General features: G+C 43.5%; 1 protein-coding gene across 1 annotated transcript in view; it reads right to left on the bottom strand.

Annotated features, from left to right (window-relative positions):
• Window positions 1–22: 22 nt before the first annotated feature.
• The window catches only part of MYRF (myelin regulatory factor), a 64,373-nt gene continuing 40,520 nt past the window's right edge, over window positions 23–23,875 (bottom strand). The window contains exons 16-26 of the mRNA XM_066619786.1: window positions 23,023–23,111; window positions 21,341–21,409; window positions 19,886–19,966; window positions 18,522–18,610; window positions 17,265–17,423; window positions 15,189–15,482; window positions 12,546–12,633; window positions 11,592–11,666; window positions 10,518–10,623; window positions 9,263–9,337; window positions 23–6,040 (exon numbers count right to left, since the gene is read on the bottom strand). Coding sequence (XP_066475883.1) covers window positions 5,954–6,040; window positions 9,263–9,337; window positions 10,518–10,623; window positions 11,592–11,666; window positions 12,546–12,633; window positions 15,189–15,482; window positions 17,265–17,423; window positions 18,522–18,610; window positions 19,886–19,966; window positions 21,341–21,409; window positions 23,023–23,111 — 1,212 coding nt within the window. The 3' untranslated portion in view covers window positions 23–5,953. The remainder of the gene's footprint in view (window positions 6,041–9,262; window positions 9,338–10,517; window positions 10,624–11,591; window positions 11,667–12,545; window positions 12,634–15,188; window positions 15,483–17,264; window positions 17,424–18,521; window positions 18,611–19,885; window positions 19,967–21,340; window positions 21,410–23,022; window positions 23,112–23,875) is intronic.

Consider the following 23,875-nt stretch of genomic DNA (forward strand, 5'->3'; position numbering starts at 1 on the left):
AAAATCAATGGGATTTACTTCTAGTTAAGATCATCTGGGTCTTAGGCTGCATGTCCAATGTGAAACCAATGTGGTTTCAGATAGTTGTGTCTAACGCGTTCCACCGCTTTTGGGACTTAAGCATGACTTGCTCTAGTTGGATTGGGGCTCAGATTGTTAAAACTGTTTTTGTCCATCCCATGAGATTGAGGAAGATGACATGAGCCAATCTTGAATACAAAGTAGTATACTTATATATTTATTTATATAGGTACATTTTTTATGAATAAAGGTCTACATAAGCAAACAGAAAGAAAGGAGTCCTGAGCATGAGTACTCCAACAAACAAAACCCAAAAACAAAATATAAATACAAATCAGAAAGATGGTAGGGGGAAAAGCAGCCACACTGATCCTCCACCAAAGCAAGACAACAATATAAACTTCATTAATATAGTACCTGCTAAGTGTATGACTGAAATCATGAACAATATACAGTAATTAAAGCTGTGATAGCAACATTTAAACAAAAACAAATTAGTGCTTTATCTTCCTTAAGGCTCACAGTGGTGGCACAAACTTCTATTTACAGGCTTTAAGCTTTAACAATAAGAGGTTTAAAAAGGCTTATGAATTTTTCTTTGAAAACTCATTCCCAGCCCTGAAAAACAGCCACACTTTAAAAGTTGGCTTCCTATCAATGCTTGTTTTCTGTCTGATCATTCTCTTGCCGCCCCTCCCCCCCAGCTAACTAGAGAGAGGTCCAACTTCATGATCCAAATCTAGGGGAAGAGGACTGCCTGTTAGGGTGGAAGCACCAACTTGGGACCCTTTACTCTTCTGTTTTGGGAGAGTACAGTGCATCCTCACTATCCATGAATCTGGCATCTGTGGATTTGACTCACTACAGATGCCATAGATACCAGGGGAAAACCACTTCCAGTTTGCTCGTCACATTGAAAGTGGCTTTCCAAGGCCTCCATCAGGCTTTCTGAGATCCACTGAGGTCTCTTCGAGTCTTAATAGGCCTCAAAAAGCCACTTCCAGTTAGTTCATCAGATCAGAAGTGGTGTGGATTTGCATATACACATATCCATGTATCTGCAGGGGTGGGTCCTGCAACCAATCCCTGCAAATAACAAGGTCACATTACAGTTAACTGCTGTAATGAGAACATGTCTTGAGACAGGCAAGCTGGGCAAATCACTGCAGCTAGCCAAGCCAGCTGATGTACTTGTATCATCTTTTGAAACATGCACAACTATTAACTGACTAAAACTCCTGTTTTCTTGCCCTGATTCCTTACCTCTCCCCCCCCCCCCACACATCAATACTGTGAAGCACTTTGGGACACAAAGGTGGTAATAGGCACATTAAATGGTTATAGCATTCTTCAACCTAAACCATTACAATTGTGATGTAAAGAGCACTACTTGTTACCATGGATTATACATATCAGAGCCTCAGAGACAAGATTGATGTAAATTTTCCAGTGTAAATGTCTGATGCCCTTCTCTCTGATTTCATGTAGTACACCGGGAGAAAAGCGATTGGTTAAATTTACTTCTGATGTCACTAGGTCCCTCCTGCCCTCATCTTAAAGAAACAAATCATGGGTGATGGTTTGGTTATACTTTGGGAGTGAGGGGATAGTCTGGTCAAAATGAGAATGTCCTCACCAGATTGTTTTTAATCAGTTGGTTCTACACCAACAGGCTACAGCCTCCTTTCTATCAGTCCATAGCAAGGGAGCATTTCTGGTCTGCTGATGCTGGGAAGGACAGATTTATTCCTTCCTCCAGTAGCCAAGAGAGTCCGCACCAGGACCAAGAGCCTTAAGATGCCTCTCAAGATCAAGAGGGAAGAATAGATTCTCCCGTCTCCCAAAGCCTGCAGTCATGTTATTCCAGTGATGAACCACTGGAATGCCACTTCTTTCCATGCTATCACATAGCACAAGGAGCACATGGGGAACCTTTGCTGCAGTTCCTCCCCACCCCAATGTCAGTGCTCAGGAAACTTAAGTTAATGGGGGCATAAGGAGGAGTTGCACAATGAGGTCCTGTAGTATGGGGTTAGGCTTCTGAACATGACCTAGTAGCATGGGAAGAACTGGTGCTGCTGCATCTCTCATGCTGCTCTAGTAACACTCCAACTCCTATGGTAATAACAGGTGGTTGGTACACAAGACTTTAGAAGCCAGAGGGAAGTAAGGAGTGCTTTCTTAGCTAATCTCTACTTTGTACTGCTAGGGAATTGGGAGTTCTGGTTCGAGGGTTGTCAGTGCTGCATGGTGAGCATGTGTTTGCTACCACACCTTCATGGCTGATTAATCCTAGAAAGGAAAAACATTTTGGAACAGAGCTGTGTGCTTCAAAGCACATCCACCAGTGGTAGACAGAGAAGCAGGCTCCCAAGGAGACTACATGCTAAATAAGTGAGCAAACCTGGCAAGTATGCAGCTGTGAACCACCAGCAACCAATGGAATTAGTTGGATGGCACAACTACTTCCGTGGTATAGTACTTTTAGCACAATGAATGCAGATTGTTAGTAAATTAAACTGCTGCATCATTTGCTTTGTAGGTTAATCTTGGGAGAGATTAAGGCTAGGGGAGCTAACCTGACCCTATGTATGCGAGCCACCTACCATGTGGTAGGTGGACAGTCCAGTGCTTCCCTGTAGTTTTTCAAGCATTTCCTTTTGCAAATCTTATACTAGTCACTGTCATATATATATATAGCTAACTGGATTTTTGATCTATTCCCATGGCCCCTCATAAACTCATGAAAGATTACCCTTTTAATGTTTATTATTCTGAGACTAAAAACAGCAGCAAATTTCTATTCAAGGATGGTGAGATGTGCATGTCAAATTAAGACTCCAAAACAATTCAAGGTAATACTAACAAATGATAACAATTCAAGGTAATTTTTGCCTCCCTCCAGCAGTTTAGGGGGGGGGAAAGAGAATAGTAAACAGTGGCAGAAGTCAATTTTGTGGGGCCCCAAAGGGTTCCTCAAGATCACAGAGAAGGAGAAAACAATGGGTAGAGAAAGAAGCAGGGGCTGTAGGGGGTGACTTGGAGGAGTGAGGGTGGCTGTGATTCTCCACTATCTTACATTTTTGGTGGTCGCAGGGTGTCTTCACAAGTAATATCTAAATTAGTATTTGCAGTTCAAGCATCTAGTGTCTGTTTTCATAAGAGACATTTAGGCTGCAGTCCTATACACACTTACCTGGGAGTAAGTCCTATTGAACTCTGTTCCAAGTAAATATGCAAAGGATTGCATTGTTAAATTCACATGCACATAAAAAAGCTAGCTTGGCTGAAGTGTAAGTTAAGTTTTAAAATGGCTCACTTACACATTCAATCTGGCACTAAATGGCATTCACAACTTATACACTCCAGTCTAAACACTGTAGTGACCTTGACTGGCACAGTTCTCCTGAGTCATGTGCATTCGTAGGTTACCAAACTCTGCATATGAAGCGCTGATCCCATTGTCACCATTGCCATTTGTTTTGGACAACAGTGCAATCTGGTGGTGTCTATGCTGTAACTGCACTGTATTTTCTTTACATTCCCCACAGGCTCATCAAGGCTCTCTGAGTGGACTGCTGAAATGGTTGGCAACCTTCAGTCTTGAAAGATGATGGTATAAGCTTACAGCACCCGGTATTCCCAAGCGGTCTCCCATCCAAGTACTAACCAGGCCTGACCCTGCTTAGCTTCCGAGATCAGACATGTGCATCTTCCTCACTCCAGTGTTTGTTTCCATCACCACTGCTCCCAATGAATGCTGATGCCATAGTCTATTGTCATTTTTCCTTGTGGTTCTCCTCATACGCATGCATATGCAGAAGGCATGATCAGAGTACTAACAGACACTGAGAGCAAATTTATAAAGCCACTTTATAAATCTTTTATATAATCTATATAAAAGCCTCTTCAGCTTTCAGACCACTTTAACTGTCATGGTTTCACCCAAAGAATCCTGGGATCCTTAGGCTAGTGAAATACTGACAAATTCAGCTAGAGACCCTTAACTGCTATAGAACTACAATTTTCAGAGTTCTCTGGGAAGAGGGAAACTATAGGAAGTTGGAGCGACAAGTATACAGAACTGGTGATGGCCTTGGAAACAAATCAAGGGCTTGCCCACCTAGCAATTCAATTAACAGTAATTAAATGGCAGCTCAGTCCAAGAACACAGGGACTATTGCACCTTTTACCAAATATAAAAGGTACACAGTCTGAATCCCTGCTTAATCCATTTTTGCCTGGCCCACAGGTGTACACATTTGGTTCCTGTTGCATATATGCAACGTTGGGCAGAAATGACTTAACACATTTGCCTCTTTCACAACAGGCTGATTTAAAGCCTGGGTGATCAGACAATGCCAAAGGCAGGAATGTTTATATATGTGAACTCTAAACTTATATCAGAAAGCAGAACCAGGAGCTTGCTAACTTCTTTCATCCCTTCTCTTCTCACTCACCTTCCCTCTCAATGCAGCTCTTCTTACTATTATGCATACCCTAATTCATGAAGAGCCAAAACCTGACTGAATAGGTCCTATCCTTTCTCCCTTTGGATGGCAGGTAAAAGTCTGCTATGAAGACTGGTTGTGCCTGGACATCTGTCTTAGCTCCTCCCAGCATCCCATACAGTGTCTGGGTGCAGGCTGATGCTCAGCACCAGTCCGCTTTGGTTTCCTATGAGAGACAAGTAGATCAATCATTAAAACAGCTGGATTTTTAAACAAACATACAAACAAAAATATCAGTGGTTTAGCAAGTTAAGACCTTGTAACAGTAAGTTAACCCAAATATCTCAGAATTCCAAAGATACTCAGACTGGAGTGAAAACTGTTTTGTTTGCTACCTGGCAAAGACCTCTAGGGGATCTTTACAGCCTGAATATTTTTAGTGTCGAGTAGGTATCTCCTTCAGTCTCTGGTACAAGGATTATGCTGAGCTTGGGCTCTGCCATAGTGCTCTTTGTCACAGATTCTTGGGACAGACCCATTTTTGCTGTTTCTGATGGGAGGAACCCCCAGTATGTATAACAACCCCCAAAGTATAAAGGTCAGAGGCAAAGCCCAGAGAGACATGTCCTCAGGTTGAGTGGGGTGAAGAAACTCACAACTACTAGCTTCCATAGAAGCATCCTCCAACTCTGAAAAAAATAAGGCACACTGGAGCAAACTGCCTGCCTGAGACTTGGAGAGTGGCATTTGTAAGCTTCCTGCCCTCCTTGGAATGTAAATATATGGCAAAAAAGGAAAAGCCAGAGAGGAATTTTATAGCTGTCCCACCACTTGCTGCTGTTTGAAAAGACTGGTCAATCCTGTGTTCCAGTGTTACCAGGAATTCTGCAGAGGTTAAACATAGAGAGAAGCAGCCAGCTGCCAGCCTGAATGCAAGAAACTCCAGTGTATGACTTGCAACACTTCCAAGCAGACCACTCCTTTACAGAAGGAATTCCAGTGTTTTAGCTTCAGAACTGGATTCCGAGCATCAAGAAGAAATTTCAGTGTCTTAGAAAGCTGCTTCATTGGTTCTCTGAGTATTGAGATGAATTCCCAGCCGAGATGTGTTTCTCAACACTGAGGAATCCAAATTGACTGACCGCTGGCATAGTCCAGTGTAGCATTTTCAAATCCAGTGTAAGAAAGAAAAAAAGGAAGGACTGCCAGTATCCCTATAACGTTCGGCCTTTGCAGAACTAAATGGCATCCAGCTAGCGTGTCAAGAAAAAATATGCTTTGCTTTTGGCAAAATTCTCTTGCATAACATTCTAATGTTGATATCCTACCATTAGAAAAGGAGAACCAAACTGGGTAAGAGCCCAAAGGGGAAGAGCTTGCAGATCAGAGGCAACAGGATAGGGCTTGGGGGTTCACAGAAATCCAGTCCAAAGGGTTTTGAGGGCCCTTTCAGCTTCTAAGGGCAGTGGTGCTCCCAAGACTCACTCACAGAGCCAATAGAACTGGAAGTAATAGTCAGTAAAGAGATAGTCCATTTGCTCCACAGGAGTACTGCAGTTAGCTTGGCCCTGTGGTGGAAGAAGAAAGGGAAAAGGTTGAAGGGAAGCCAGCTTCCATGGAGATAGTGTGATTCCTCTTTATGGAATCACAAAAACAGTCAACAACATGACATTACTGGATTATTGAAAGCAGCTCTAAGCCATGGGGGAGGGGGGTTGGGAGGGACCACAAAACTCAGTGTTTGAATTTAAAGTCAAAGCAGAAAGTGTGCCTGAAGGGAAATATACCCTCCCAGAATTCTGGAGCTAGAATTTATTATCTGATTTCTGGGAGATTCAAGAAGCTGAATCTAGGAGACGAATCTATACAGGGCAATGCAAAGGCCATCATCTGCACAAATGCATTCCTAGTTAGTTGGGGAAGAGGTGGGAAAAAAGTCCAATCTGAAACAGATGCACTCAACTTCAGGTAGAAAGCCCTGTGCAGCTGCACCAGGACCAGACCTGCATTCTCAATAAATTCCAGTTTCATCTTCTTCCAAGCGGAAACTCATACGTATGTTGATGTTACTGCTTTTTATAAGAACATAAGAACAGCCCCGCTGGATCAGGTCATAGGCCCATCTAGTCCAGCTTCCTGTATCTCACAGTGGCCCACCAAATGCCCCAAGGAGCACACCAGATAACAAGAGACCTCATTCTGGTGCCCTCCCTTGCATCTGACATAGCCCATTTCTAAAATCAGGAGGTTACACATACACATCATAGCTTGTAACCCATAATGGATTTTTCCTCCAGTAACTTATCCAATCCCCTTTTAAAGGCATCCAGGCCAGATGCCATCACCACATCCTGCGGCAAGGAGTTCCACAGACCAACCACACGCTGAGTACAGAAATATTTTCTTTTGTCTGTCCTAACCCTCCCAACAGTCAATTTTAGTGGATGTCCCCTGGTTCTGGTGTTATGTGAGAGTGTAAAGAGCATCTCTCTATCCACTTTATCCTTCCCCTGCATAATTTTGTACGTCTCAATCATGTCCCCCCTCAGGCGCCTCTTTTCTAGGCTGAAAAGGCCCAAACACTGCAGCCTTTCCTCATAAGGAAGGTGCCCCAGCCCAGTAATCATCTCAGTCGCTCTCTTTTGCACCTTTTCCATTTCCACTATATCCTTTTTGAGATGTGGCGACCAGAACTGGACACAATACTCCAGGTGTGGCCTTACCATAGATTTGTACAATGGCATTATAATATTAGCCATTTTGTTCTCAATACCTTTTCTAATGATCCCAAGCATAGAATTGGCCTTCTTCACTGCCACTGCACATTGGGTCGACACTTTCATCGACCTATCCACCACCATGCCAAGATTTCTCTCCTGATCTGTCACAGACCACTCAGAACCCATTAGCCTATATGTGAAGTTTTGATTTTTTGCCCCAATGTGCATAACTTTACACTCACTTACATTAAAACGCATCTGTCATTTTGCTGCCCATTCTGCCAGTTTGGAGAGATCCTTCTGGAGCTCCTCACAATCACTTCTGGTCTACACCACTCGGAAAAGTTTGGTGTCGTCTGCAAACTTAGCCACCTCACTGCTCACTCCTGTCTTCAGGTCATTTATGAAGAGGTTGAAAAGCACCGGTCCCAGGACAGATCCTTGGGGCACACCGCTTTTCACCTCTCTCCATTGTGAAAATTGCCCATTGACACCCACTCTCTGTTTCCTGGTCTTCAACCAGTTCTCAGTCCAGGAGAGGACCTGCCCTCTAATTCCCTGACTGTGGAGTTTTTTCAGTAGCCTTTGGTGAGGGACCATGTTGAACGCCTTCTGAAAGTCCAGATATATAATGTCCACGGGTTCTCCTGCATCCACAGGCCTGTTGACCTTTTCAAAGAATTCTAAAAGGTTTGTGAAGCAAGACTTACCCTTACAGAAGCCATGCTGATTCTCCCTCAGCAAGGCCTGTTCGTCTATGTGTTTTGAGATCCTATCTTTGATGAGGCATTCCACCATCTTACCCGGTATAGATGTTAGGCTGACCGGCCTATAGTTTCCCAGGTCCCCCCTCTTTCCCTTTTTAAAGATTGGTATGACATTTGCTATCCACCAAACCTCTGGCACCGTGGCCGTTTTGAGGGACAGGTTGCATATTTTAGTCAAGTCATATTTTAGTTTTATAAGTCTGGTCATGAAGTGGTCCTGACTTCTAGTGGGTCCTGACAGATTCTCATTCTAAAAAGTGGGTCCCAGTGCTAAATGTGTGAGAACCACTGGTGTACATAGTTCCTTTCCTCCCTTTGTCTTTACTGTGAGGTAGGTGCAGCTGAGAGATAATGACTAGCCCAAGGTCACCCAAAAAATCCTCATGGCAGCAATCTGAACCCTTTCAGGTCTGTGTCCAGCGCCACAACCACTACACCATTCTGGCTCTCAAACATCGAAGTTCAAACAACCCTGTGTGTTGGTCCCAAATGGAAATGGCTTCCAGATGGGTAGCCATGTTAGGCTGCAGCAACAAAAGCAACAGAGTCTTGTGGCACTTTAAAGACTAAGGGCCCAATCCTATCCAAATTTCCAGCACTGATGCAGCCACAATGCAGTCCCAAGATAAGGGAACAAATGTTCCCATACCTTGAGGAGGCCACTGTGACTGCCTCCCCACCACCAGTGCACACCCCATGGGCATTGTTGCACCAGCACTGGAAAATAGGATTGGGCCCCAAGACACTTGTTTTAGCTTAATCTTTTGTGAACTATAGTTCACTTCATCCCAAGGAATGAGTAAGGTGTTGAGGTTGGTGGAATACCAATAGATGTACTGGTGGTAAATCTGGACTGTGCCACTGGAATCAGTACTCAATTAGTCCCACTCAGATTAGGACTGTTGTCAAATTAGGAATCTATTGTCCTCACTAACGTAGATTATGGCTAACCAAAATAGTACCCCAGCACAGTCTAGAACTATTGTTTTCAAATGACACAAGAGCTTTTCTTATCTATCTACAGCTAGGGGGGAATTAAAAGGTCTGGATATTCACACCATCAAGGGTGCAATTCCTACTGATCTGCACACTTATCCATACCTCCTTGGCTTTGGAGTTCTCAATTCTGTGCTCCACTAGCCAGCAAGCAGAGTTAAAATCTGGTGCTGTAGGGTGACTCTGTTAGGGAATGACTCTGATGTCTTGAATACCCTACTTTCCCCTCAGCTCTGAAGGATGAGGTGAAATGGTATACCAGCATGCCATGCAGGTGAGAGAGGACACAGCAGGTGCTTATACTCACAGGCCTAGCTAATCGAAAGTGATAGGTGAACTCCTGAAATGGCATCATCACCACAGGCCAACGGTATGTTTGTCCCTAAAGAAGGTAAAGAAGAGAATGGAGAAATCACAGCTGAGGTAAAAGGGAAGCTACTGTTCTTGACACTGACCAGTCCCGTCCCGTCCCCCGGCTGGCAGAAGGTTGCACCTTCTCTGCTCCCCCTTCCTGGCATGGAAGAAACTGAAACTAGAGGGGAGTAAAGAGGAAGCTACATTATTCCAGATCCAATCATCAACAGCAGGATCTCTCTCTTGACAAAGGAAGGGAAGAGAGATACAGGTATCAGGGACTCAAAGGAATTAAAATCTTGGTTGGCAACCTTCAGTCTCGAAAGACTCAAAGGAATTAAAATCTTAATAAACAAGAAATATGCAGTTTACTAACAAAATAGCCTGCCTGAAGAGGCAACATTATATCTTCTCTAAAAGTATATGAATAAATATTTGAACTATAATGAAAGACTGAATTAAAACACTGTCCCCTGGAGGCACTTTTTCAAGTGGATGCTCCTCTTTTTTGCAGACAGAGAGTAACTGGCCCACCTGACCCCAGCACTGTCTTTTCTATTGGCTGTCTGCTGCTGTTCTTTTGCACCTTTTTAGATTGTGAGCCCTTTTGGGACAGGAAGCCATTAGATATTTGATTTTCTCTGTAAACCGCTTTCTGAACTTTTCGTTGAAAAGTGGTATATGAATATAATAATAATAATAATAATAATAATAATAATAATAATGGCACAAGAAAGCAAGAGTAATCCCAACAGACATAGGGGCCTTGGGTGCTATCCCGAAACAGCTTGAAAAGTACGTGGACACCATTGGGATGAGCACAAGCACCATCAGTCAATTACAAAATGCCGCCTTACTAGGAACAGCGCGTATACTCCGGTGATAGTTGTAACGCAACATCTTGTAGACAAAAATAGCTACCCAGCCTAGGTCCTTGGGAATGACTCGGTAGGTGGATACAAATCCAGTAAAAAAAAAATATCTGTGAGAAAGTATAATAATAATACATGTAACACTGAGAAGTGCAAGTTAAACTTAGTGTCAATTTCTCTATGGCTTCCAATATGTGTATCACTTTAAAGCTCTGATAATCCACACAACACTTTGTACAAGAAAATGTTCACACTGGAGAAACCAGGCTCCTTTTTGACTGATGTTTGCTATCTGGCTAACAACCCGCTGCCACCTGAGATGCTTTTGGAACCAACCTGAATTTCTTCTGCATCGGGGAAGTTGTCTGTGCTCAAAACAGCCTGCTGACATGGGATGTTGGAGACGAGACCACAGAAATACCCAGATGCAGCTGAGGAAGTGCTGGAAAAAGAAAAGAGAAGACCTCTATATAAAGCTGAGGGGAACGGTTTTGAGATGCAACACTGTCACCTTTGTATTTCAACTGCTACACTTTTACTAGCACTTTCTCAGGCCATTCAACAGAACAAATGTCACGGATCCTCCTCATCTGGTCTGTTTTCGGCAGTTCACACTTTTCTTCTATGGACAGTTATTTCCATCACATGTTGCACATTAATCCACTGGGTTACTCAATACTTCTGCTCCTGTTCTATTTTTGTATACATAAAACCCTGTTATTTTCAACAGCAGGTGGTTTTGTTTAGGGAAGGCAGACCAAACTCCCCAGAGAAGAGGTCCCATGTTGTTGTTGTTGGGGGGGGGGTGCGGGCTGGGATGATATGAGAGTAGAGAAACAGAAAGAATACAGAAAATAAGATTTGCTCCTTTGCGTGATCTCCTCCCACTCCAATTCTGAGAAGTTTCCAAACATTTGGAGAGGGGAAAGGAGTGCACAATTAAGTAGACAAATTCATTTCACAGGCTTCTCATTGCCAGTTCCATAGTATGCCTTTAACTTCCCACAATTCAGTATTTTTCATGGATTACTTCCAGTCTTTATGCCAGTACAGCCAGGTTGACTCTCCCTCTCTCACTATATGCACGCATCAATACTCTTACATAATTTCCCCCCAGTGTATACCCTGCTAATTGCTTACATTAACAATATTACTTTATTCGACAGTGTGTCCTTCTCAAGACTGGTGCCATGGCTGGCATTGTTGAGTAGCTGCTGAGGGCCCACTGCTCATCCCTGAGACCACCTCTGTACCTGCAGCCTTCAACATGGGCTGGTGGCAGAGTGATTCTCTTACTAGGTAGGAAGGGGCACATGTGGGAGTGTTTTCCAATGGTCCTCAGAGACTTGAAACTGGCCATGGCTGTCCACCCCCACCATAATCCCTGCTTTTTCAAGACTTCTTACTCACTTCATCTCCAAGGTAAGGTTTGTGTTCACTGCAGTAAACTTGCTGATGGGGATGCGGTAGGTGATGTTCCCTGTCCTATATATGCATAAACAAACAAAAAACCAATACAATCTATAATAGTCACCTTGGTCACCAGCTGCATCTGCCAAAGCTCATAAAGGGAATATAGACTCCTCTGATGCATACCACAAGACGCTGAATTTAAAACCTAAATTACAACTCATTCTCCTAGGTTGTTCAGGGAATCAAAGATACACTAGAAATAATTTCAACTGGATTTCGCAATCCATAGAGATTTTAGGATTTATTTCTTTATATGGACACATGAATGAACATATAAAGCTGTTTGAGGCCAAACTAAAAAATGGGGGTGGAGAAAGGCATTGGGAGCTGGGGGGGGACGGGACTGGAGCGTGGAGGGTAGGAAAACCCCACTATTATCCTGATCCCCACTGTGGCTGCTAACTTCCACGTGAAAGCACATGGACACACACATACAAGTCAATGAAGTGATTAACATGATACCTCGTTTAGCCCTTCTGCCCTGAGAGACATTGGCGCATTTACCCCAGGACTGTGTTCTCTGGCAGTGGCTCTCAAAGATCTTAGGCAGAAATCTTTATCAAACCTGTGATCTGATAATGCTTTTAACCAGAAATGCCAAGGTTAAAAGCTGGAATCTTATATATGAGCTTTGTATGTCCACTTTCCAATCAGGCACCAGCCTTTTCAGCTTTTTTCTCACCAGCCGATGCTTTCAGTCACTAGGATTCTACTTCACACAACCTTATCCTTTGGCCAATGCCCCACCTGCACCAAATAATGATTTCATCATTGACCACAAGACAGATGTATGCAAGCTACCATGACATGACAGCAGGAATCACTTGGGTTAGTCCAAGAACCACCAATGCCACTTATGGCAGGACACTACACCTGACTTCCTGCACTTACCTGCATTTATCATCAGCTACACAGGCCTGGGGTGTGATGGCTACATTACTCTCCACAAGTGCTATGGATTGGAGTACAGGAGTCCTTCCTTATAGGAGAGGAAAAATAAGACAGGAAAAGGAAGATATTTGGCACAGGAAGATTAAGTCAAGCCCCTAGCATCTGGAGCTCAGTCAGAGTTGTTACGTTTATAACAAACTTTTAAGGTCATAGAGTTCATTCCTCCTCACTAAGCCCTGTTGCTGAAGTATAGGAATTACACTTAAAGCCTCTGTGTTTCTCCTTGGGCAAGAGAAGCAAACGGTTCCCCCCCCCCATAACCTTTTGCTATTGAGGATGCAATTTTCAGCTACATTTGATAACTTCATGTTCAGCGTGGAAGCCAATGTTGGTTTCCTTTTTGGCCCTATTATGTGGTTAAAGTCATCTCTTTTACGCAATATTTTTCATTTCTCAAATATTGTTTGGTTTTGGTGAAGATGTCACTGAGTAAAACAAGGACCAAGAAGCATACATGGGCATCAAAAGTTCTGAAATGCAAAGCAGCATGAATAATGCAGATGACGCTCTTTCCCACACAGAACCGAGAGATCAGACAGTCTGGCAAATGTTTCAGCAACAATGACATCTCAGAAGTGGTGGTGGCACAGCTTTAAACTGGGTTTAATGCAAGCAGATACAGTATGATTTTGGATGACACAGTGGCAGCAGCTGTGGATAGATGTGACTAGCATTCCCCTTAAGGTGTGTATCTGCACCTCTCAACCAAGCTCCGTGAAGCTTGGAATTTGTTTGACCTGGAAGTCAGCAATGATGTGATGATGTCATCACTGATTAGCAGGAATAAGCCACCATACTGATGCACAGCACAGTAGGGCTCAGTGTAGCAGCACTAGATCTTACAGGGATCACTGGCTGTGACACTGGACTTCTGTGAGTGATGCCACATGGAAGTCCCCCTGGCTTCTTCTGAGGGTTGGATACAGATGCAGTAAGAAGTATAGTGCTTGGGCACACTGGGGAAATGGATTGGTTTGGAAGAAAACGCAGCACTCCAGAACAGCTCACATGACTGGAAGAACGGTTAGGGGAGATGGGTGGGCAGCAGCTGCAAACCAGCGAAAGCATAGACTCAGGGTCTAAACTAGCTGTTTTCAACCGCTGTGTCACAGCACACTGGTGTGCCATGAGGCAGCCTCAGGTGTGCTGCGGGGGCCAGGCAGCGAAAAAGGAGCAGATGTGGCTGTTTTGCATCTCCTGCTGCTGAGCGGGAGGAAGGCTGCAACCCGATCCTCATTTACCTGGGAGTAAGTCCCATTGACTATTATGGGGCTTACTTCTGAGTAGACACACCTAGGATTGGGTATCAAGTCCGCCCCGCATGCTGATTGGGCAGCTAGAGAAGCCCGTGGAGTGAGTGAGAAGGAGGGAGGCAGGAGCAGGCAAGCAGGCTGGAAGGGAGCGAGTCTGCTGAAACCACCAGCCTAAGAACTGGCTGGCCTGGCAAAGGGTCCATGAAAGTCCCTTTTCCTGCCACAGTTGCCTGCAACTGCCCAAAGCAACCTTCCCTGCATTGCCTTTTGCCTTTCAGAGGAAGGGCTTTGGGCCACAATCCTATCCACATTTACCTGGGAGTAAGCCCCATTGACTATTATGGGATTTACTTCTGAGTAGACATGAGTGGGATTGGGCATTAAGTCGAGGTAGAGGTCCGGAGTGAGAACGAGGGAGGCAGGAGCAGGTGAGCAGGTAAGAAGCAAGTGAGTCTGCTGAGGCCACCAGCCCAAGAACTGGCTGGCTCAAAGGGTTCTGGTGCCACAGTTTGCCTGCAACTCCCCAAAGCAACCCTCCCTGCCTTGTCTTTTGCCTTTTAGGGAAAGGGCATTGGACCACAATCCTAGCCACACTTACCTGGGAGTAAGCCACGTTGACTATAGTGGGGCTTACTTCTGAGTAGACATGCCTAGAATCGGGCTTTTGGTCACACACTTTTTCCTTAAACACAGGAGCAGACAATTGGCACTTCTCCCCACCCCACTCTCCCCCACAGGAACATCCCCCCCCAAATCTCATAATCGCAGTTAGCACCTCTCTTACTGTTCCTCCCTTCACTCCTCCGTATCTTTCAAAGGTCCAGAATCACTTTCCTCACATTCTCCCCCCCCCCCACTGCAGCTGAATCCTACACTTCTTTCAATCATGTGTCTTCATTGCCCCTCACCCTACTATGTGCTCAGTCTGACCTCTCTTTGCCAGCACTTTCTGACATTACACTTTGATAACAACATTTTTCCTCCTTTCCAGAATCACATATACTCCAAACTTCATACTCTCCAAACTTCTTGTGAGTCTTTGGCTGCAATCCTAACCACACTTTCCTGAGAGTAAGCCCCATTGAACAAATTAGAACTTACTTCTGAGTAGACCTGGTTAGGATTGTGCCCTTTGTCATGTAATGATTTAATTGTATTAATTGTATTAATTAAAAATTAATTGTAATGTAGTAATTTAATGTAAGTAAAAAAACTGGTAGTGTGCCTTGACAATTTTAGTGCCTTGTCAGTGTGCTGTGAGCTGAAAAAGATTGAAAATGGCTGGTCTAAACATTAAACCAGAACAGTCAACACAAGAGGGAACACTTACCATCCTGAATGCCACCTCCCATGAGGGGCTTCTCTGGGCCTGGATGGCTGATGCTACGCTGCCGTCGTGCCTGCCCTGCTGGGAAGCTGTTGTGTGTTAGAGGGAGGTTGGAGATGTATTTGGACTTGCCCTGGATGCGGATAAAGGGGGAAGATGGGCTGGCATTGGGGTTGCCGAAGCCCCATGATCGCTCAGATGTCTTTGACCACTTTGTATGGGAAGCCGCCTTGCCTGTGACTCCCCTAGATTTGGCTTTGATGTTGGTCATTGGCAGGAGCGATACGAGGTTTTGGTCTGTGAGAAGAGAGCAACATAAAGATATCATTAGAGTAGATAAAGCAAAGGGATGAAGAGCCACTGTGGTGCAAAGGCTCTGTTCTCACTGTGGCAATAAGCCTGTGTTTGGAATGTACCACTTCTGACTGCAGGCTGGGGTTCACGTGACCATATGTTTCTCCATCTGAAAATTCTCTACACCAGAAAACCAACATGTTTGGCAGAAGGCTAGCATGGCAGGGGGAACCCATCTCTCTGCAACATCTCATTTTCTGTTTGGATTTTACAGGAATTATGGATGTTTACTCAGCTTCTACCTGCACTCTGAAGTGTGCTGCCTCGATAGAGGTTTATTACCTGTACAAAGGCCTGTGAGACATCTGAACCTGTACAGAACCAGTGCTTGGAAATAAGTGCAAAATCTAGCATGCATATTTATATTAAAATTACCATCAGGTCTCCTGACCCCTCTGTTATTTTTTCTGATGTGTTAAGAGGGGGGGGGGAACAAAACCTTGTAGCAGACAAGGAAGGGAAGCCAATTCCAGGTCAATGACATTTATGTGTCCTGTTCCACCACTCCCAGTCAGTGTAGGTCTCCTGAAAATGATTTAGCTCCTTTTCCCTGGCTGCCCTTTATGTTTGGAACTGCCTCTGTGAGGCTCTCATGCTTCATTCAAACCCACTTTTGACGCAATTTCCCTTTTCCAACTATAGCTAAATCTAAGTACAGTAACAGAAATGATGGCATGTTCTGCCCTAGTTTACCCTGTCTTCACTTCCTTTGTGTCTCCTTCGTATCACTTTTTAAATAGTAAGCCTCTGAAGGCACAGGCCTGTCCTCTTGCAATTCTGTAAAGCACTGTGTTTGTTGAGGACAATAATATCCAGGAAACTGGGCTCAGAGGCACTTTGTAAGTGATGGTTCTCTTGCATTAGCAAGGAAAGAGCAACTGACTCTGTCCCAGCACACTGTCTTTTCCAGTGGCCATTTGCTGGTCTCTCTCTTAAGTTTATCTTAGACTGTGCATTCTTTTGAGAAAGGGAAACTTTAAAAAAAATTATTTTGCTTTGTAAACTGCTTTGTGAACTTCTATTTGTTGAAAATAGTACAGTTGGTCTTCTTTATCCATGCAGATTTGACCCACTGCAGGTTCCAATCCCGCATCTGGAGGACCCACAAAAGGACCAGAGGTCATGTCTGGGAGGTCTTCTGAGTCATAAAGAGGTCAAGCTTGGCCTCCTAGCAACTCAGAATGCCTGCCAGGCCTTTTTTGCAAAAACCACAACTGCCTGCCAGAAGGCTCTGGCAGGCATTCTGAGGCATGAGGAGGTCACACATGTGACCTCCCCACACCTCAGAAAAAATGTCAGACTGCAGATATCATTATTTGTGGCTTTCAGCATCAGCTAAGTTTCTGGGAATGGAACCCATGCAGATGCTGAGGACCAACCTGTTCACATATATTTTAATAATAAACAAACAACAACAATAAATCTAGTCAATTTTATCAAGCATATTTCAATAGCACAAAATTTTATGGAAGCCCTATTAGAAGATGTGCAACCATCAGTGAAGCTGCCATACAAAGACAAAGGCACAGACAATGAAGAAACCCCCAAGCTGCAATTGTATATTGTAACTGATGTATCTGATTAACCTGTTACTATTCACACCTGGACAGATGCATACATATACATGCAATTACACATTGCATTTGGTAAGCACATAAATTATTATTCTCCCTGAATGAACTCCCAACTCACAGTTTGACACCACCTCTGTGTGGCACTGCTTACCTGTTTGGTTGACGGCAACAGTGGTGGTAGTCTCTGAAACTGCAGAAGACACATTGCTGGGAGAAGGAGAACAGCACATGGAGAAACAAGGACGGTTGAAACAAACCACAATACTATAAGCGGACAAGCCAGAGACAGAGTCGGGTACATGTGTTGTGGCTGAAAGATAACAACAGCAGAGGTACAGTGTGAGTACAAAATAGCATCCAAAAAACTCCTGTGATTTAAACCCAGATCAGACAACCACTACTGCGGCCCAATCCTATCCAATTTTCCAGCGCCAGTGCAGATGTGCCAATGGGGCATTCGCTGCATCCAATGGTAGGGGGCCAGTCACAAAGGCCTCTTCAAGGTAAAGGAACATTTGTTCCCTTACTTCAGGGCTGCATTGCGGCTGCATCATTGCTGGAAAGTTGGACAGGACTGGGCCTATGGACTTGTTTTTCTGCATGCATATACCATCAGTTCTCTTTATATGCGAATTTGCTATCCATGAATTCACTTATACGCAAGGGGCAGAAATGCCATCTGCCTCTCATTATCTGAGATTCTGTTCTCATCTATTTGTGAATTCAACCCTGGAGATGATGAGAGGCTGATGATGAGAGGTCTCTGGAAGGCTACGTGAGGGCTGCTCTGGCGCTGGAGCAAGCCCAAAGAGGGAGCCAAGAGACAGCTGGAGGAGGAAGAAGGGTGAAGCAACCCCCACCCCACTGCTGAACTTTGAGGCCTTGATGTTGGGCCAGCAACCTTCAATGCATCAAGAGATATCCGGCACGGAGGAGGAAGAATCAGATGTTGGAGATGTCGATGAGCCCTTGCTATCCACCCGACCCCACATACTTCAAGTTAAGATTCAGGTTCATAAAGTTCATAGAGTGTATGGTGAAGAGGGTCCCCTTGAACCTAACCCCATTTTTCCAATAGGTTCAATAATTTAGTATCTGCTAATTCGGTATCCACTAGGTTTTCCAGGAACCTAACCCTAGCGGATAACGAGAACTGACTGTAGATTGTGTTTGTCCATAGCAGAGAATGCAAGCGAAATCACCCTTCAGCCATTCAGTGAGTACAAGGTGCCCATAATGAGATATCCTGACATTTTAAAGTAGCTTACTGTTGGAGGACAGCAGTTTCTTCTTGTGCAAAATGGCCAATGATACTCGTAAATGTGTGACCTGCTCACAGTCATCAAGAGAAATTACAACATTTCCCACACCCTAACCTCCAGCTGAGAAAACTACCAATGTTACCTACCATGCTGCGGAGTGGAGGCATCTGTAGGTGTGTTCGATGAGGAAGGAGTGGAGTATGTAACTGGATTCTTATCAATATTCTGACTAGAACTAAAATGCAAGAAAAATATGGACATGAAGTTTGGAAGTAAATGAAAACATGGCATATGAAGCAACAGAGAGAAGTAGAATGAGATGGAGATTGTACCTGAAGAGTTTGTAACCAAAAGAGCATGAATGTTTCATTGTGGAAATGAAGGTAGGAAAGGAGAACAGGATGGAAAGCAAAGAAACTAGAGGTAAAAGGAAAGCACAACAGGAATATGAGTACTGTAACCCTCAACAAAGTAACAAAGAGTGAACAGCTCAGACATAGCCTGAAAATATCAGAACTGCTATCATGCTTCAACTCTAGACCTCCTATTTACACACTCCACTCTACGAACAGTGAGGTGAGCCTGCAAGAGAGCTCAGAATTTGCCAAACGGCCTCCGATCCAGGCAATGCTTTTCCCTTACTCCCCAAATTGTGGAAAAACGGTCTTCTATCACATTGCCACCTGATGTACACATTATTGGCCCACATCCAGACAGGTGCAATTACATATTGTAATTGATATATCTGATTAACCTGTACACCTGGACAGGTACATAAATATACATGCAATTACATATTGCATTTGGTAAGCACATAAATCTTCTAGGGTCCTACTGGAAATCTCCCTCTCAATGTGAAGTATGCAGCAGACAATAGTTGTCTCAACCCAGTCCCATCCCACGCATAAGCTACCTAAAGTAAAGAGCACCATGCCATATACGGGTCAAGCTTAGACTGAGCAAGCCATGACAGGAAGGTGGAGTTCTCAGTTAAATCTTGTACTCCTTATGTTTGTTACATATATTGGAAAGTCCTCTCCTCCAGTCCAAAATTTGTTGACATGTGGGGAGAAGAGAAGGCTTTCTATAAAAAGTAAGGCTTGCTTTGCTGTCTGCCATAATGTTGACAGCTATTAAGGCAAACTTTATACATATGTTGGGCGAGAGCTATAAAACCATCCTGTTTGCAGACAGACTGAAAAGTCAAAATCTCTATACTTGGGAAGTCTATTCCGCTGAAATTAATAGGATGTCCTATCTGAAAACTGTTAGCACCCTAATTCCCATCTAAGGTAACCCACCATTCTGCTGGATCCTTTCACTTAAATTATTTTGTCTGGTTCTAAAATATCCACTTAAATTCTTATTTTTTACCATTACCTTTTGCCTGCCTTCTCTATTTAAGAATATTAATACTAAAATTTGGACAAATGGCAAGGAGCACAAGATGAGAAATCAGAAAAGATGCAACACTGATATCAACTGTATACTGAAAAGAGAGGCACCATACCGTGGACAGAGAGCAATTGGGACGCCAGGACCCCTATGCTGAAAGAGAGCCAGGAGGCAAGCAGTCGGCACAGCAAAAGAACTATGAAGCAGGAAGGAAATGGCAAGAGAGGAAACCATAAAGGAGGAACATTTGAATGAGAAGACAGGACAAGGATTGGGATAGAGAAAAACAAAGAGCAGAAGCAAGCAAGCGGAGGGGGAGAGGGAGAAAGAGATCTATCAGTAATTTAGTAACGATTGTTCTAAATGTGTCTAAAACTGTAAGTACAAAACAGATGAAAGGCAAAGAAGCCTGGACGGTTATTCTCAGAGACTCCTGCTTTCAGCCACTATAAATCAGCCTAAGCTTCTTGAAATTTGTGAATGGCCATTTGAACAGGGTCCCATAATATGAACACATCTGGAGACACCTGTATACATTTTCTATATCCACAGGTTCACCATGCAGACCGGGGATAGAATCTGACTACATGAGAATCCCAGTTTTCATTCTTAGTGGGAAGCACATGTTGAATAGTTGCAGTTTGAGGGAAAAGCCTCCAAATGGTATCGGCAGTGACTTTTGAAAAGGATTATAAGTCACAGAAAAGCGGAACAGGATCCTGTATCAGATGCTGGGTTTTCAGTTTTCTGATGGCCACAGATCCCCACTCTCTGTGCTCATGCATTCTGGGGCGAACCAGGGAGGAACAAGAAACCTCTGTGTGACCCAGAAGTGGGTCTTTAACCCTAAAATAGCTCTACAGCCTGGGAAATGGCATGGTTTGGCCATGTGAAGGTAGGAAACACAATTCTGGCACCCTTTTCTTCTTTTTAAAAGCCCTTTAAATGAGGACCCTGGTATCCGCAGGCATCCACAGTAAGTCAAATCAGCACATACTAGACCTGTGGATACCGTGAGTTCACTGTATGTCTGAAAAAAAGATAGAAAGATCTGGTAGATCCCAACCTGTCTCGGCTCTGCCTGCAAAGAGCTTCGATATACTATTTGCTTTCAAATTTTATCCCATCTTCTTCAAGACAGAAAAACAATGCAATTCCTGCAGTTTCTTTCAGGGTCCATTTCCTTAAGAATCACCTTTGATCATCTTCAATCAATGTATTCTGACTAATTTCACCCTTCCAAAGTCTTTATTAGAGTGCTTCATTTATTATTTTTATTATAATATTTTTATATTCTATTTTTATAACAATATAATATTATAGTATTTATTAGAAGTGTTCTCTTAATCCACTGAGTTGACAACTGAAAACCATGATACTGTTGCTTTATTAGGGATTCCCCAACACTCCCCCCTCCCCCAAATAATAAGTGTTTTTTCTTGTACCCTTTTGTATACTTTCTGGTTTGAGAAAGTGTATTTTATGATAGCAGATTTCCTACCATGGAAACAAGGGAGTCATGTCACTTTCTAAAGTATGTGATCAGAGGAGGAGAGTAGGGGCTACATACCCTTCCACATCCACAAAGTCCTCCTCATTGCGGTAGCTGAGAACATAGAGGGTAGACATGGACACCACACTGGGAAAGGGAAAAAGACATCAAAGAATGTAAATCTTCAGTGTTTAAGGAAGAAGAAAAGTTATATCCAAACAGTAAATCTGTTATGTGTACAAGCAACCCACACTCACTCCTTAGGCTAAAGACATCTGAAAAGTATCTTCTTGGCTGCAAATTTCATCAACCTAGTTTAGAAGTCAAATGTGGGAAGTCAAAACTGAACCAGCCTATAAAAACTACAAGTACAAGCTGACTTAGATTATATCTGTTGCAAGTGTACTATGGTAGCCGAGGTATGGAATGGCCACAATCTACAAGCTATACAACTTAAGGAAACTCAGTGTGGCAGACAACAGTTGTCCCATCCCAAGCATAAACTACTTAAAGCATGGGTCTTTAAACGTTTCGGCCGAAGGGCCGCATCAAATATCCGGTACAGTGTCGAGGGCCGGAAAAAATTTAAATAAAATTTAAGTAAATAAATTAGAGATGGAACTTAGATGAATGAATGAATGGGCTCAAATGTCCAGGATTTCTCCAAGCACCAACACAGCCCAAGGAATAAAGTACACACTTAAATGGACCTCCATTCCCCTACCCCACAAGCACAACTCTGGTTGTGTTTGGTCAACTGAGCCAGAGGCTCTCAGGGTATCAGAGGCTGGCCATGGGCTAGAGAGAGGCTGGCCGCGGGCCGCATCTGGCCCCTGGGCCGGGGTTTGGAGATCCCTGACCTAAAGTAAAGAGCACATGCACTATACGGGTCAAGCTCAGACTGAACAACCCATGACAGGAAGGTGGAGTTCTCAGGTTCTGCAACCCCATTTTCCATTACATTTCTTACGATCAGTTTGAAAATGAGTTGGCACCCCTGCTCCCAAAAAGCAGTAAGAAGACAAGAAAGCAGAAGCTAAGATGTATTATTTCACCCCCACTTCTTTAATCCAAAGAGAAATCCGTTGAAAAAATATGAACAATTCAAGTTAACTGTAGGGAAAAGACGACTGCAATCAGTGCAACTGCAGCAACTAGAAGTAGTCTGGCATGTCCGGCTGTGTTTAAGAAAATGATATATATAATGTATTTCATGTATTAATGTATTTAATGTATAATGTATATATATAATATATAATGTATTTCATTATATACAGTTTCAGTATGCAGACTTGGCTCCTCCTGATATGACCTTGATTGTGGCTCCACTCCCAGATCATACTGCTAAGTAGCAAGAAGATGGTGCTATAAAGCAGGCAGCACTTGTTCATCTTGATTTATTTCAGATTATTATGAATAATATCACTTTTCAAATAAGATTAGTTCACAAAGTGGTTTACATAGTAAAATAAATCCATCATTGGTTCACTGTCCCCAAGGGGCTCACAATCTAAAAAAATACAGAAGAGACAACAGCAGCAGCCACTGGAAAAGACACCATGCTGGGTTGAAGAGAGACAGTTGCTCTCCCCTGCTAAATATAAGAGGACACCACTTTATAAAGGTGCCTCTGCCCAATTAGCACTACACACTCTGTCCTAAACAAACACACTTTGTCCATTCCGCATATACTTTTTGTGTCCCACTTGATCAACTCCCATCAGTTGAGTGTGAAACAGTCTAAACGTTCAGACGCTTACCTGAATGCCATGATGATCACTAGGGCAATGATAGTCCCTTGTAGGAAACGCTGGCTGATACAAGCTTGGTCTGTAACTGCAGAAGAGGGCTGTAGGAGACAAAGGGCAAGGAAAAACAACATCAGATGGCTACTTGACAAGTTGGTCTTTCTATTTCTGATCTAATCTTTCTGTTTTACCATCCTCAGGGATAGCAGACTATAGTGTTCCTCTATTTCCCACAGAGGTTAGCCCACCCTCCATGGGGGGAAAAGCAAATACCACCACAAGACAATGCTGCCACAGTTAATAAGGTTACTAAAAAAAGTAGGAGAGTACTGAGTTCATTGAGGGACTGTAGGTTGCTGAACTAGAAGAAGAGTCCTAAATGAAAATACAAGGACTTCAAAGAGCAAACAGAAGACGAAACATGGGTATGCAAGACTGTTGGATGAAACAGGATGTGATAGTTGACATGAATTCTAGGAAGAATTTCCAATCAAGAAATACACTGTGCATACAAAAATGCTTCTCAGTCACAAACAAGTATCAGCCTCAAACAACACACCACAAGCTTGTTAGCATCTACAGTGTTTCATGCCAACATTCACCCCAGCACTGATAAGCAGCTTTAGCAAACACAACTCTGCTTGTGAAACGCAACCTAAATATTCCCTGTCATCATCACAGACTGCACAACCTGTTCACGAATCAGAAACCCAAAAAGCCCAGAGTAGCACCTGAATCACTAGGTGCCAGAACCAGGGATAGGAACTCAAGTCAGGTGACTCGAGTCCGAGTCACAAAAATTAGTGTTTTTTGCTGACTCACATACACTTGAGCCAGCTGCACCTATGACTCGGGAACTGACGCG

This window comes from Tiliqua scincoides, chromosome 1, assembly GCF_035046505.1.
Source record: "Tiliqua scincoides isolate rTilSci1 chromosome 1, rTilSci1.hap2, whole genome shotgun sequence".
NCBI lineage: Eukaryota > Metazoa > Chordata > Lepidosauria > Squamata > Scincidae > Tiliqua > Tiliqua scincoides.